The 15,197-nt window shown below is 44.2% G+C and overlaps 1 protein-coding gene across 1 annotated transcript in view; it reads left to right on the top strand.

The window, feature by feature from the left end:
• The window catches only part of SUPT7L (SPT7 like, STAGA complex subunit gamma), a 562,956-nt gene that overhangs the window by 243,575 nt on the left and 304,184 nt on the right, over positions 1-15,197 (top strand). Inside the window, exon 2 of the mRNA XM_044085093.1 lies at positions 10,290-10,614. Coding sequence (XP_043941028.1) covers positions 10,290-10,614 — 325 coding nt within the window. The remainder of the gene's footprint in view (positions 1-10,289; positions 10,615-15,197) is intronic.

The following is a 15,197-nucleotide window of genomic DNA, read 5'->3' as shown; positions in this document are numbered from 1 at the left end:
AAACGGTTGGCCAGATCTACCCCCAAATCAGTGGGCAGAGGCTCAAAAGCAAGTACTCTCTCTCTTAAGCATAAGGGCTATTCAAACTGTACCGGAAGAGGAAAAGGGACAAGGTTTCTACTCAAGACTTTTCCTGGTACCCAGAAAAGACAACTCATGGCGTCCTATCCTTGACCTTTCTATCCTAAACACCTTTTTGGTGATCCCAAAATTCAAGATGCTAACTCTTCACCAGTTGCTTCCTATGCTAGGCAAGGATGCCTGGTTGGCAACACTGGATTTAAAGGAAGCCTCCCTGCACATCCCAGTCAGGGACTCTTGCAGAAGATACCTATGCATCAAAGCAGGCTGCATGCACTATCAGTTCTCTGCACTGCCCTTTGGCTTATCTACTGCGCCCAGGGTATTCACCAAGTGCCTAGCTCCAGTCATTTCATTTTGCAGGCAAAGAAATATGCAAATATACCCATACCTGGACAATTGTCTAATTCAGGCAGAAAGCCAGAACATACTTTTGAATCGTCTGGCATTTGTACAAAATGTGCTAATTTGTCTGGAGTACACCATAAACGAAAATAAATCACATATTGTACCCTGTCAACAAATTACATTCCTGGGAGCAAGCTTGAACACATCTTCCCAGATGGCTTTCCTCACGCCAGAGAAACAAATTCATTTAACAACTTACTTCAAACTAATGGCCACAAAAACCCTGCTATCTGCAAGGCAAACACTGCAAGCCTTGGGGTTCATAGCCTCCTGCATTCTCCTAATTCCATATGCAAGACTGAATATGAGGAAACTACAATGGTATCTAAAAAGCCTATGGTGTCAACATTCTCAGTATCTATAAGCAATGATTCCTATCATACCTTGCCTACAGTTAGTTTCTTTGGTGAGCAGAGATCTGCCACCAACAAGAGACTACCATTCACTCTACTTCCTACCGCCCAAACCCTAACAACAGACGCATCAGACTATGCATGGGGGCCTCACCTGGCAGGGAAGTGCATTCAAGGCAAATGGAACCCAAGTCAAATGCACCTGCATATCAATCAAAAAGAAATGTTAGCTGTACAGAATGCTCCGACAGCCTTCAAGGACCACATTCTTCCAGAACAATTAATGGTAAAGATGGACAACATCACTGTTATGTGGTACATAAACAGGGGGGTACCCATTCATACCCCCTCTGCAGACTAGCCATGGCTCTGTGGAACACAGCCTTTAGCTACCAAGTGCATCTACAGGCTCAGTTCCTGCCAGGAAAACTAAATACACTGTCAGACGAACTAAGCAGAAATCTCATGGACCCACACGAGTGGAAACTGGAACTAAAGACTTTCAACATGTTGATAAACAAATAGGGGAGTCCAGATATAGAACTGTTTGCCTCCCCCCAGAACTTCCAATTGGACAAATTCTGCACAAGGACTCCCCACAAACAAGCTTGGGAAGTGGATGCTCTGTCCTTCAGCAGGATAAGTCTATCAGTTTATGCCTTTCCTCCTCTGCCTCTCCTCTCCAAAGTACTACTAAAGATCAAACAGAACAAACCAAGGATGATACTGATTGTACCAGACTGGCCACGCCAACACTGGTACCCCCTCTTGCGCAGTGTGTCACTGCTGGCTCTATGGCACCTGCCTCAGACACCTATCCTGCTGTCCCAGCAGGAGGGCCAGATTCTGCATCCTCCGTTTCAAACACTGAACCTGGCAGCCTGGCTAATTACCTAATATCTCTGTCATCATCCCTCGTAAACAAGTGTTGGATGTCATTTTGGAGACAAGGAGACCTAGTATTAAAAAATCTTATGCTGAAAAATGGAAAAGATTCTGTTCCTGGAACCAAACTCAAGGGATGGGCACAGCAGCGCCCAGTTTACCTCAGATTCTTCAAAACTTAACTGAGATTCTTCACAAGGGCCTTTCTTTTTCCTCCATCAAAATTCATGCCTCAGCCATTTCAGCTCATTACAACATGGAACCACCCCTCTTCTCTCATCCACTGCTCAAGCAGTTCCTCAGAGGGGCCAAAAACTTAAGACCACTCAGGAGAGCCCCATCTCCAGCATGGGACTTTAACTTTGTAATGGAAAAACTCACTCTATCTCCTTTTGAGCCAGCTGCAAGTGCAGAGTTAAAATTCCTTTCTTGGAAAACAGCCTTCCTTTTAGCAATCACTTCAGCAAGAAGGGTGTCTGAATTACAGGCCCTTGTGGCAGTGGAGCCTTTCATCATCTTTCATGCAGACAGGGTGTCCTTCAGGACCAATCCCTCCTTCATGTCCAAGGTAGCATTCAGTGTGGCTCTTAATCAGTCCATTCATTTGCCAACCTTCTTTCCTAATCCACAGAACAAAGGGGAATGGATACTGCACTCCTTAGATGTGCACAGACAACTTAGATTTTACTTGGACAGGACTAAACCTCAAAGGAAATCTGAGCAACTGCTGGTGGCATTTGCTGCAGGAGCAGAGGGGAAGGCCATTTCAAAGTAAGCCATTTTTAAATGGATAGGTCATTGCAATCCTTTCTGCTATAAGCACCATGGAAAACCTGTTCCACAGGGGATAAGACCACACTCAACCAGGGCTGCATCTACCTCCACAGCTTTTCTCGGAGGTGTCCCTACCAGGGACATCCTAGAAGCTGCTACTTGGTGTTCTGTACATGTTCATCGTGCATACAGCTGCAGTCATAACAGATGGGTTATCCTGCCGTCAGGCGGGTCCTCAGTCGGCCGAATTCCAAAGTCTAGGTCCGGCATCGGTTGTCGTCGCTTCTTCCCTGACGTCAGTGCGGCAGGGGTATAAAAGAGGCAGCCGACGCCATTTTCTTCAGTCTTTCTTGCCGCGCGGTGCCCGAAGCAGAAGCAGTTCGCAAGTGCCGGTCGGCCAGCTCCTGAGATTTACGAAAGTATTTCAGCCGAAGTCTTCTTGAAAGCTAAGTACCCGTTGAAACTTTTCTTGCCTCAGACCGATGTCAGACAAAGTTAATAATTGCATTTCATGTGGGAAGCAAATACCGCATAAGGATTTCCACTCTTTCTGTATACCTTGCTTAGGCCCAGACCACGACGTCTCGGGCTGCCGTTTTTGTGCTAGATTCAATAAGCACACTATTAAGCGTCGGGCGGAGTTCGCCCTTCACTTTTTTGGCAAAAAATTTAATTATATTATGTCGTCAGATACTCCGACTCCAGTTTTGAGCAAAAAACGCAAAGATAAGGACCGATATACGAGGTCCACGCCACATACTGAAACCACGCTAAGGCCGACTACCGGTTCTCCGGTACTCAGCGAGGCGCCTACGCAGCCCCTGAGTACCGATGACAATGCATCACCGGTGTCTTCAGTACCAGAGGTCGCAGGCTCCTCGGCCCCCATTCCTACTACAGACTCCGACGCCACTCCTGGCGGGGAAACTCAGAATTTAGACAGGCCTGCCATTTCTCAAGGGGTTTTCAGGCCTTCCTCCTTCTCTATTAAAGCCTTCACTAAATCTAAAGCAGCCATGAAAACCAAAAAACAGGTTCCTCAGACCCCTCTCAAGGCACCATGCCTAAAAAACAGATGCTTAAAATGGCTGAGGATTTGATTACTCTTATCAGGGGTTCTCAACCCCCCTCTGACAAAAGGCCCAGACTAGAGGAAGACTACCCTTCCTCAGATCAAGCTTCTATTACCTCAGAACTATCTGAGGACCAGGATTATGCCTATTCTCCATTCGAAGACTCTGATGCAGAGGAGTCTATTCCCTCGGTCTCCCCTCCTGAGGACTTCTCTTTTGGGGAAACCCTGCATACACTGAGGGAACACTTTCACTGGGAAGACCAAGATTACTCAGATTCCAAGAAAAGGCTCAGGGAATTTCTTCTGCTCCCCCAGCATAGGCCTCTGGCTATCCCTCCTGTTTTAGATATATTGGATGATGTGTACACAGAAGCCAGCCTTAATCCAGATTCTTTGCCTCCAGCTCCTGTTAAACCAGACAGGTATTACCGGGTTCCTGATTCTCACCAGTTCCTATATAAAAGCCATACTACTGACCCAGAAACAATTTCACAGGGTCCCAAGGGAATTAAGGCCTCTACTGCTAAAAACCCATTACCTTCAGAGAGAGATTCCAGAGCTTTAGAAAGGTGGGGGAAAAAGGTGTACACCTCGGCCACTTTAACCATGAGGGCATTAAACTGTCAGTTCCATATGTTAAAGTATCAACAGTTTTTGATATCTAAGCTGAAAAGCAAGATGACACAACCAGACCAACCAGATTTAAAAGAGTTGCAGGATTTGTTGCATGGTGCAGAGCAACTGGGTAAACATACCTTGCAGTGTGGTTTTGATGCTTTAGAGGCCTCATGTAGAGCTGCTGTTACGGGTTCTGTTATACGTAGGCATGCTTGGCTCAAAGAGCAAACCTTACCAGATCATGTCAAAGCTAAATTATTAGATGCACCTCTTCAAAAAGATGTATTGTTTGGTGTTAAAGCTGAGGAGGTGCTAAAGAAAATGGAGGAAAAAGCGAAATCAATGCAAACAGTGAAAGATTTCCTGCAGGTACAGCCTCCACGTTTCAGCAGAAACTGGCCTTCAAAAAATTGGTCCTTCCCAGCCACGGACAGACCTCAAAGGGGCAGGCGCCCAAGGGGTAGAGGGCAACCTCAAGGATCTTTCAGAGCCAGACAGTGGCAAGCACCAACCCCAAGAGGTGGAGAAGATAGATCACAGTCTTTTAGAAAACAGGCGCAATGACTTCCCCCTACACCTGCCAAGCAAAGCTTTAATGGCAGCACCTTTGGGCGGAAAACTGGCATTATTCTCAAAAAATTGGCATATTGTTACAAAAGACAAATGGATTCTGGACATTATAGACAGAGGCTACAGGTTCCACTTTCACACCCTTCCGAAAATGAGAGGCATGCCAAACCTGCCACAACATCAAAGGGCAGAGGCACAAAAACAAGTTTCAGCACTCATGGACATGAAAGCAATTCAAGAGGTACCTGCAAAAGAACAAGGTCAAGGGTTTTATTCCAGACTATTCCTGGTACCAAGGAAAGACAAAGATTGGAGACCTATCTTAGACCTATCCATCCTAAACACATATCTACAGGTGCCAAAATTCAAGATGCTCACATTACAGCAACTTCTTCCCATGCTGGGCAAGGAGTCTTGGCTGGTAACATTGGACCTCAAGGAGGCATACCTGCATGTCCCTATCAGACAAGATTGCAGAAGATACCTCAGATTTCTTGCAGGTTCAACCCATTACCAATTCTCTGCATTGCCCTTTGGCTTATCTACTGCCCAGAGTGTTTACGAAATGCCTGGCATCAGTAATCGCCTTCTGCAGACTACAAGGGATACAAATCTACCCATATCTGGACGACTGCCTGATCCAAGCGGACAGCAAGGACATACTACTGCAGCACCTGGCGTTTGTAATAAAACTGTTGAACTTCCTGGGATACACAGTCAACAAAAAGAAATCAAAACTAATACCCTCTCAACAAATAATTTTCCTGGGTGCCAGCTTGGATACAACCACCCAGATGGCCTACCTCATGCCAGACAAGCAAGGGCAACTGTCTCAATACTTCAAAAAAATGGCAACTTACACCAGGCTAACTGCAAGAAAAGTCCTGCAGGCTCTGGGATTCATGGCATCTTGCATCCTACTAATCCCATGTGCAAAGCTGCATATGAGGAAACTTCAATGGTACCTGAAAAACTTATGGTCTCAACACAGCCACAGCTTGGAAGCAATTATACCACTCATTCCATACCTTCAAAAGGAATTTTTGTGGTGGACTCAAGCTTGCCAAAGAAACACAGGTCTTCCGTTCTGTGTACCTCAAGCAACTCAAATCATCACTACAGATGCCTCAGACTACGCCTGAGGAGCACACATGACAGATCAGTGCATTCAGGGAAAATGGACCCGAAAAGAGAAGCACCTTCACATCAACCAAAAGGAAATGCTAGCCGTGCAAAAGGCTATTTTGACCTTCAAAGACCTACTACATCCAGGCCAGCTATTGATAAGGACAGACAACACCACAGTGATGTGGTACATAAACAAACAGGGGGGAACTCATTCCTACCCCCTGTGCAGGCAAGCCATGACCCTATGGAACACAGCACTGGAACTGCAAATTCATCTACAGGTACAATTCCTGCCAGGGAAGGAAAACACACTGGCAGACAACCTAAGCAGAAATATAACAGATCCACACGAATGGAAGTTGCATCCTCAAGTTTTCACAAAGATAACTCAGGCATGGGGACAGCCAGACATAGATCTCTTTGCTACCCACTGAAATTGCCAGTTGAAAAAATTTTGTTCAAGGACCTACCATCCACAGGCCTGGAAAGTGGATGCACTTTCCTTCAATTGAGCAACATTGACAGTCTATGCCTTCCCACCTCTTCCTCTGCTGCCCAAAGTTCTATTAAAAGCCAGAGCAGAGAGGCCGAAAATGATTCTCATTGCCCCAGACTGGCCAAGACAATACTGGTATCCGCTCCTGAAGAGCCTGACACATTCCCCACCATGGATCCTACCTCTAGTCCCTCTTCTGCTGTGCCAGCACAACTACAAAAGCCTTCACAGCAATCTCAAAACTCTAAATCTAGCTGCATAGAGAATTCCTCGATTTCCCAACAGTTTCTCCTCTCCAAGGAGGTGCAGAATGTCATCTTGGAGGCCAGAAGACCTTCTACTAGAAAGGCCTACTCCGCCAAATGGAAACGATTTTGTGCCTGGAATCAAGAAAAGGGACAGAATCCTTGGATAATAAATATACCTCAAATTTTACAGTACCTAGCGGAGATGTTAAACAATGGACTTTCCTTCTCCTCCTTCAAGATCCACGCTTCAGCCATTTCTGCAGAATACAACACAGATCCTCCTTTATTCTCTCTCCCTCTCTTAAGGCAGTTCCTCAGAGGGGCAAAGAATATAAAACCCCCAAGGAAACCACCAGTCCCTGCTTGGGACCTCAACTTCGTATTGGAAAAGCTGACCCTTCCTCCCTTCGAGCCAGCTTCTTCAACAGAGTTACAGTACTTGTCATGGAAAACAGCCTTTCTTCTGGCTATCACATCAGCACGCAGGGTTTCGGAGTTACAGGTCCTCATGGCTGTGCAACCATTCATCATTTTCCATCAGGACAGAGTTTCCTTACGAACCAACCCTACCTTTATGCCAAAGGTAGTATCCAGTGTAGCTTTGAATCAGACTATTCACTTACCTACCTTTTATCCTAATCCACAAAACAAAGGGGAAAGATTACTACATTCCTTGGACATTCACAGACAACTTCGTTTCTATTTGGACAGAACAAAGCCATTCAGGAAATCTGAGCAACTCTTTGTGTCCTATGCTGCAGGTGCTCAGGGAAAGGCTATTTCCAAACAGACAATTTCAAAATGGATAACCCACTGCATACGCTTTTGTTACTCATTTCATGGAAAAACCGTGCCTGCATGCATCAGATCCCACTCCACCAGAGCCACAGCTACCTCTGCAGCCTTCCTCAGGGGGGTCCCTACCAAGGATATTTTGGAAGCAGCCACCTGGAGTTCAGTGCACACTTTCTCCAAGCACAATCACCTCCCACTATACTCAAAATCTAGAGCGGGCTTTGCCACTGCAGTCCTGCAGGGCATCCTAGCCCATCCTAGTTCCACTTAGTGCCTACCACCCTTACTTAGCTTTGGTATTCTACCCATCTGTTATGACTGCAGCTGTATGCACGATGAACATAGTACAGTTTTGTACCTACCATAAATGTAGATGTTCGAGTGCTCATACAGCTGCAGTCCAGGTTTCCCTCCCTCCATCCCCTCTTAGGACAGGCCTTATGACAAACACTTTTCATATATCCTCTTTGGGGTATTCTTTTATGGTGTATTTGCTTGCAACCACTGTTTTTGATTTATCAACATTGCATCTTTGCATAACATTATGTTTGCCTTCCTTCTGGGGGCACCTGACATCTGGGGCAAGAAAAACTGAAGAAAATGGTGTCGGCTGCCTCTTTTATATACCCCTGCCGCACTGACGTCAGGGAAGAAGCGACGACAACCGACGCCGGACCTAGACTTTGGAATTCAGCCGACCGAGGACCCGCCTGACGGCAGGATAACCCATCTGTTATGACTGCAGCTGTATGAGCACTCGAACATCTACATTTATGGTAGGTACAAAACTGTACTATACTTTAACCAAGCATTACCATTTGCCAATTTTCTCTAAATCCAGAGCTGGCTTTGCCACTGCAGTCTTCCAGGGCCTTATAGCTGGTCCTAATGTTGTCCAAATTCCTCCTCCCATCCTTAGCTTTGGGAATCTACCCAAATGTGATGACTGCAACAGTGAACATAGTACAGTTGTGTACACTTACCATAAATGTAGATGTTCGAGTGTATTCACTGTTGCAGTCCTGGTTACCCTCCCTCCAGCCCGCTGACCTCTTTTGGCTATACGTCTATTCTCCTTTACTATGCTTAAAAGCTTTTTGGTGTATTTGCTTTTTTGTTGGAGGTATAACCTTGGACATGTGTGTGTGTGTGTGTGTGTGTGTGTGTGTGTGTATAGATATATATATATATATATATATATATATATATATATATATATATATATATATATAATGCGTATGTATGTATATGTGTGTGTGTACATATATATATATATATATATATATATATATATATATATATATATATTTAATTGCTTCCCATTAGGGGGACACCTGACATCTGGGGCAAGAAAAACTGATGTAATGGCATCGGCTGCATGCTTTATACCTCTGACTACCCGACGTCATAGAATATGAGACAGCAACCGACACAGGACCCAAGACTTTGATAATCTGGCCGACTAGGGGATACTGCAAGCAGATAACCCAAATGTGATGACTGCAACAGTGAATACACTCGAACATCTACATTTATGGTAAGTGTACACAACTGTACTTTCTAAGCACAAGCTTTGTTTGTGATTGGATAAATAAAATAGATAAGCTGTATGGCATGTGTACCTTTTATTTCAGTTTTACTTTGTGAAGTTACCCTTTCATCAAAAAATGGTACTTACAAGTGTAGGGTGCTGATCAAATCATGGTCATTTGCAGGTTCAGCCTGGGTCTTTTTAACTTTGTATTTGATGCTGTATCATCAAGGCCAAGGTCTTGCCTGAAAGGGGCATCCTTGGACCTGTGCACCTAACACATCTAAAATGAAATAAAATTAAACAATAAAGATAAATGTCCATCTTTAATGTGTATATCTCCATACTTTGTGTTCTCTGGGGGATTATGCCTAATGCTGTCCTGCCTTCTTTTTCCCCCTCTAAATCAGTCCATTCAGCTCCCCTGGTTGTATCCAGGCTACCAAAGTACAGGCGAACATTTTACCTTAGACGTATTTGGACAGCTGTGGTAGTACACAGTAAGAAATAGTCTTAGCAGAAAATGTGATAAGCTTTTTATTTGATTTAAAAAAAAAATGAAGAGACAATCTGCCTTTGACCAAACCCATTTTCTCTAATGCTTTAATTTGACAGGATAGACCACTGCAGGTTTTTGTTCATCCATGGATGCTGTAGTTGTCCATCTTCCACAAGTATCTAGTACTGCAAGAGATATACTGCTCATTTTTGATCTTCAGGTGAGTGACCCCACCCCCAAAAAATAGTACAGCTGTTTAAAGTACCATAATAGTGAATCTTTGAGAAAAAAAACCCTCTAATAGGGAAATACCTCCCACCCATTTCCTTACCATGAGTTTCTGTGTAGTTTTAAATAGTTTGTGTGCTTTTGCAATTTTCAGAATTCTGTAGGCCTTGTTTTTGATGCGTGTTTATTGGAATTGGACACTGCCTAGCAAAAACACGTATTCCTGCCTGGTCATTGGCTTAAAGATCCAAATGTGTATAACAGCACTAGACTTGTATAGAAGCCTTGCAGCTCACACCACAGATTAATCTCAAGAGCAAGAGCACATAGGTCTACATAGGAAGTGAGAACAGCATGGAAAAATTGCCTGGTACCAAAGAAGGTAATGTTATGATTGCTGTTACCATGACTTCTCCTCAAAATCTGCTGGTCTGACAAGTACTTTACATGGATGTAATTTCAGTTATTTAATGAGCATTATGTAGTTGTGATGCAGTGTGTTGCTTAATTATTTTCTGTCCAAGGCTGTCAACCAAGTCTTTTCCTATTCATTTTCTGTGCCTTCTTTGTTTTGATAATCTTTTTTTTTCTTTTTTGCAGAGGAAAAGGGGAGCCAGTTACTGAGCTGAGCTGGATATCATGTCGACAACTTCTGTACAAGTCAGTTGCTACTATCCTAGCTCACACAGGCTTTGAAGCTACAAGTGAAAGCATCCTTGAGACCCTGACAGACATTACACATGAATACTATTTAAAATTCACAAGACTTCTTAGATATGCAGTGGACAGAGAGGCACGTGTAGGACAAACTCCATTTCCTGATGTGATGGAGCAGGTGTTCCATGAGGCAGGTATTGGAAGCATGCTGTCACTACAGAAGTTCTGGCAGCAGCGCATTAAGGATTATCACAGTTGTATGCTTCAGGTGAGTAACCCTATGGATGTTTTGACATTTGTGCAGTGTTTGGTTTGCTAAAATCTTCTGCATTTCCTGTATTGTCCCCTCAATCTGTCTCTGATCGGGTTATCCACCCTTGTGACAGATACAAGTTGGCAGTTTATCACTGGGAAGCTACTCCAGCACTCGGGCTTCCTACTTATCCCATATTGCATTGTTTGCTCCTCTTTGTCTTTCAGATTTCACTTGCCACTCTTAGCAGCAGACACAATCTCCCAGCATTCATAATGAAGAGTTTAAAGTAAATATATTTATTTTATTTAAAGTGAATACATTTTATTCTCTCTAAACCTTTTCAGTCTGTTCCACTAATTTGGACTACCATGCATAGAACTTTTTGTATTTGTACATAAAAATGTGTTTTCTCCTATCCTCTCTGTTCTATACAGAGGCCAACCCAAACTTGTTTGTCTTTTTCTGACAGGAAAAGTCAGTTTGTTCTCTTTACTTTTTATTTTAGAATTTCACTACATAAAATTTGTTCCTGTTATCCTCTGAATTCTCTACACAGGCCTATCCAAGTATGTTCAAACCATTCTAACAAGAAAAGTCAGTTTTTCTTTACCTTCTCCCTTGACCCGTTTCAGGTCATTCCTTTCCTTTCCTCCCATTTATTAGATTTATTGGCATACCTCTTAAAATGATTTAGAGAGAATGGAGAAAGATGTTCTTCGTGTTTCACTGTTGCAGTCATTACATTTGGGTTATCTGCCTGCAGGTAGCCCTCAGCCGGCCTGAATATCAAAGTCTTGGGTCCTGGGTCGGATGCTGTCTCTTCTTCCATGACGTCCGGTAGTCAGGGGTGTAAAGCATGCAGCCGACGCCATTTCATCAGTCTTTCTTGCCGCGGGGTGCCCGAAGCAGAAGCAGTTCGCAAGTGACGGTCGGCCGACTCCTGAAATTTTCATTTTTGAGTTTCATAACCGAAGTCTTCAAAAAAGCAAAGTACCCTGTTGGGGATCCTTTTTCTTGCTCTAAACCAATGTCAGTAAAAGTTAACAATTGTATTACCTGTGGAAAGCAAATACCTCCATAAAGATTTTAATTCGTACTGCATTCCTTGCTTAGGCCCAGACCACGATGTCCCTCACTGTCAGTTTTGTGCCTTATTCAATCCTCGAACAATTTGTCGTCAGTCCATTTTTGCAGCAAACTATTTCGGTAGTCTGTTTATTTATCCAGAAATGGCTTCAGTAAGCCATCCAACTACCGACATTCCGAAAAAGCTTAAAGATAAAGACAGAGACAGACCACATAAGTCCAAAGCTGCTGACGACACTTCCGTTAAGCTAGTCACCAGTCCGCCAGTACTCAGTGAGGCGCTTTCGCAGCCCCTGATAACCACTACTTCAGATTTGCAGGCCTCTACTGAGACCCATTCGGAGTCCAGTATGCCACAAGATACTTCTTCGACTATGGAACCTACGGATGTCTCTACCTTGGATGGGTCCGGAGCCACTGTACTGGCACCGGCTTCTGAGGATGTATTCAGGCCTACGGACTTGCGTTTCAAACTGACACCATCTTCTTCTTCAAGGCCTAAAGCTCAATCCATGCCTAGAAAACCAACGTTCAAACCGCATGGTCAGGCCCATATGCCTAAAAAACAAATAAGAATGGCTGAAGACCTTATTACTTTAATTAGGGGAAGCCAGCCTTCTCCCTCTAAGAGACCTAGAATTGATTTTCTTTCTGATTGTTCTGATCAGGATTCTGAAATTTCTGTTTCTTCTGATTACCAGGATTTGCCTTATCTACCAATGAGGATTCTGATGCAGAGGACTCCATTCCCTCTGCTTCCCCTCCAGAGGATTTTTCTTTTGGTGAAACATTGCACACTCTTAGGGAGCATTTCCGCTGGGAAAGCCAGGATTACTCTGACTCCAAAAAAGAGAGGCTTAGGGAATTCTTACTCCTACCTCAACACAGACATTTAGCTATCCCTCCTGTCCTGGACATTGTAGATGATGCCTTCTTGGAATCTAGCCTGGCCCCAGGCACTTTACCTCCAGCTCACAGGAAACCTGACCGGTATTACAGAGTACCTGACTCTCACAAGTTCCTTTTAAGAATCCTACTGCATTCCCAGAGACCATTTCCCAGGGACATAAAGGCATTAAGGCTACTACTGCCAAAAACCCTACCCCCCCTCTGATAGAGATTCCAGGGCCTTGGACAGATGGGGTAAGAAGGTATACACTTCTGCTACTTCGGCCATTAGGGCCTTAAACTGCCAGTTTCATGTGTTAAAGTATCAGCAACATATTATGGGACTACTTAAACAGAAAATTATGTTGATACCTGACTGTGCTGAAAATAACGACTTACAGGATTTAATGCATTTTGCTGAATAAGTTGGTAAACATACTTTGCAATGTGATTTTGACTCTTTAGAAGCATCTTGCATGGCTGCTGTCACTGGGTCTGTTCTTAGAAGGCATGATTGGCTTAAGGAGCAAAATTTGCCAGATCATGTTAAAGCTAAATTATTGGATGCTTCCTTAAACCAAGATAGCCTATTTGGCAACATAGCAGAAGTCGTCCTTAAAAATATGGAGGAAAAAACTAGATCTATGCAGACTGTTAAAGATTTCCTGCAAGTACAGCCTCCCAGATTCAGTAGGCATTGTCCGTCTAAGAATTGGTCCTTTCCTGTCTCTTCCAGGCCTTCTCAGTTCAAACCCAGGAAAAGCAGACCACCTAGGCTACAGTCTCAAGGTACTCACAGGCCTAAGCAGTGGGGGGCTTCCACTTCCAAAGCTGGAGGTAGTAAGACACCCCCCTGTGGAAAACTGTCACAATGACTTAACCTTAATCCTTCCCTGCCCTGCTCAACGTCATGCTTCCTTAGGGGGAAAGATTGCACTGCATGCAAAAAACTCGGAACTCATTACCCAGGACAAATGGGTTTTAAATATAGTTTCCCAAGGATACAGATTCCACTTCCACACCTTACCAACCCCAAACGGTTGGCCAGACCTACCCCCAAATCAGTGGGCAGAGGCTCAACAGCAGGTTCTCTCTCTTAAGTATCAGAGCAATTCAGCCAAGAGGAAAGGGGACAAGGTTTTTACTCAAGACTATTCCTGGTACCCAGAAAAGACAGCTCCTGGCATCATGTCCTGGACCTCTCTATTCTAAACACCTTTTTGGTAATCCCAAAATTCAAAATGCTAACACTTCATCAGCTGCTTCCTATGCTAGGCAAAGATGTCTGGTTGGCAACCTTAGACTTAAAGGAAGCTTACCTGCACATTCCAGTAAGGGAATCTTGCAGGAAATACCTATGCTTCAGAGTAGGCTACATGCACTATCAGTCTCTGCACTTCCCTTTTGCTTATATAATGCGCCCAGGGTATTCACAAAGTGCCTAGCTCCAGTCATTGCATTTTACAGACAAAGAAATATTCAAATATACCCATACCCGGACGATTGTCTAATTCAGGCAGAAAGCCAGGACATGCTACTAAATCATCTGGCATTTGTAAAGAAACTTTTAACCTCACTGGGGTACACCATAAACAAAAAGAAGTCTCGTCTAGTACCCTGCCAACAAATTGTATTCCTGGGAGCAAGCTTGAACACAACTTCCCAGATGGCTTACCTCACGCCAAAGAAACAAGTTTATTTGATAGCCTACTTCAAACTACTGGCCACAAAGACCCAGCTATCTGCAAGGAAAATCCTGCAAGCCCTGGGGTTCATGGCCTCTTGCATTCTACTAATTTCATATGCAAGACTGCATATGAGGAAACTACAATGGTATCTAAAAAGCCTATAGTGTCAACATTCAGAGGACCTGGAATCAATGATTCCTATCATTCCTTGTATAAAGACAGAGTTCCTTTGGTGGGCAGAGGCCTGCTACCACAAGGGACTGCCATTCATTCTACCCCCTGCCACCCAAACCTTAGCAACAGACTCATCAGACTATGCATGGGGGGCTCACTTGGCAGGGCAGTGCATTCACGGCAAATGGAAACAGAGTCAAATGCACCTGCATATCAATCAAACAGACACTGGATCCTACCCAGTTTGGTTTTGTTAAGGGCAGATCCTGCCTCTTAAACCTGGTCGATTTCTTTGAAACAGTCACCAAGGCCATTGACGAGGGGAAGGTGGTCCACACAGCCTACCTGGACCTCGCAAAAGCCTTCGATACAATACCCCACTCGGGCATTATAGATAAGCTCACCAGCTTAAATATAACCCCCTATGTCACTAGATGGGTTGCAAACTGGCTCAAGGACAGAACCCACATGGTTAGAATAGCTGGAGCCATGTCAGACTCCAAACCAGTTACAAGTGGCGTCCCACAAGGCTCAGTCTTGGGACCTCTCTTGTTCGGTATATATTTTTCGGAGGTACAGGCCAACATGGAAGGACTGTGGCTGACCAAGTTCGCAGATGACTGCAAACTGGGCACCATAATAGACTCTCCAGCTGACACAAGCATCCTCCAAAGGGGCCTCATAGAAACAGACAACTGGTGCCAGAGCCATGGCCTCAAGCTAAATGCCAAAAGTGTATAGTCATCCTCTTTGGCAAAA

Source organism: Protopterus annectens, chromosome 1.part1 (assembly GCF_019279795.1).
Source record: "Protopterus annectens isolate FY-2018-M chromosome 1.part1, PAN1.0, whole genome shotgun sequence".
NCBI lineage: Eukaryota > Metazoa > Chordata > Ceratodontiformes > Protopteridae > Protopterus > Protopterus annectens.
This window is presented reverse-complemented; position numbering and strand designations above follow the sequence as displayed.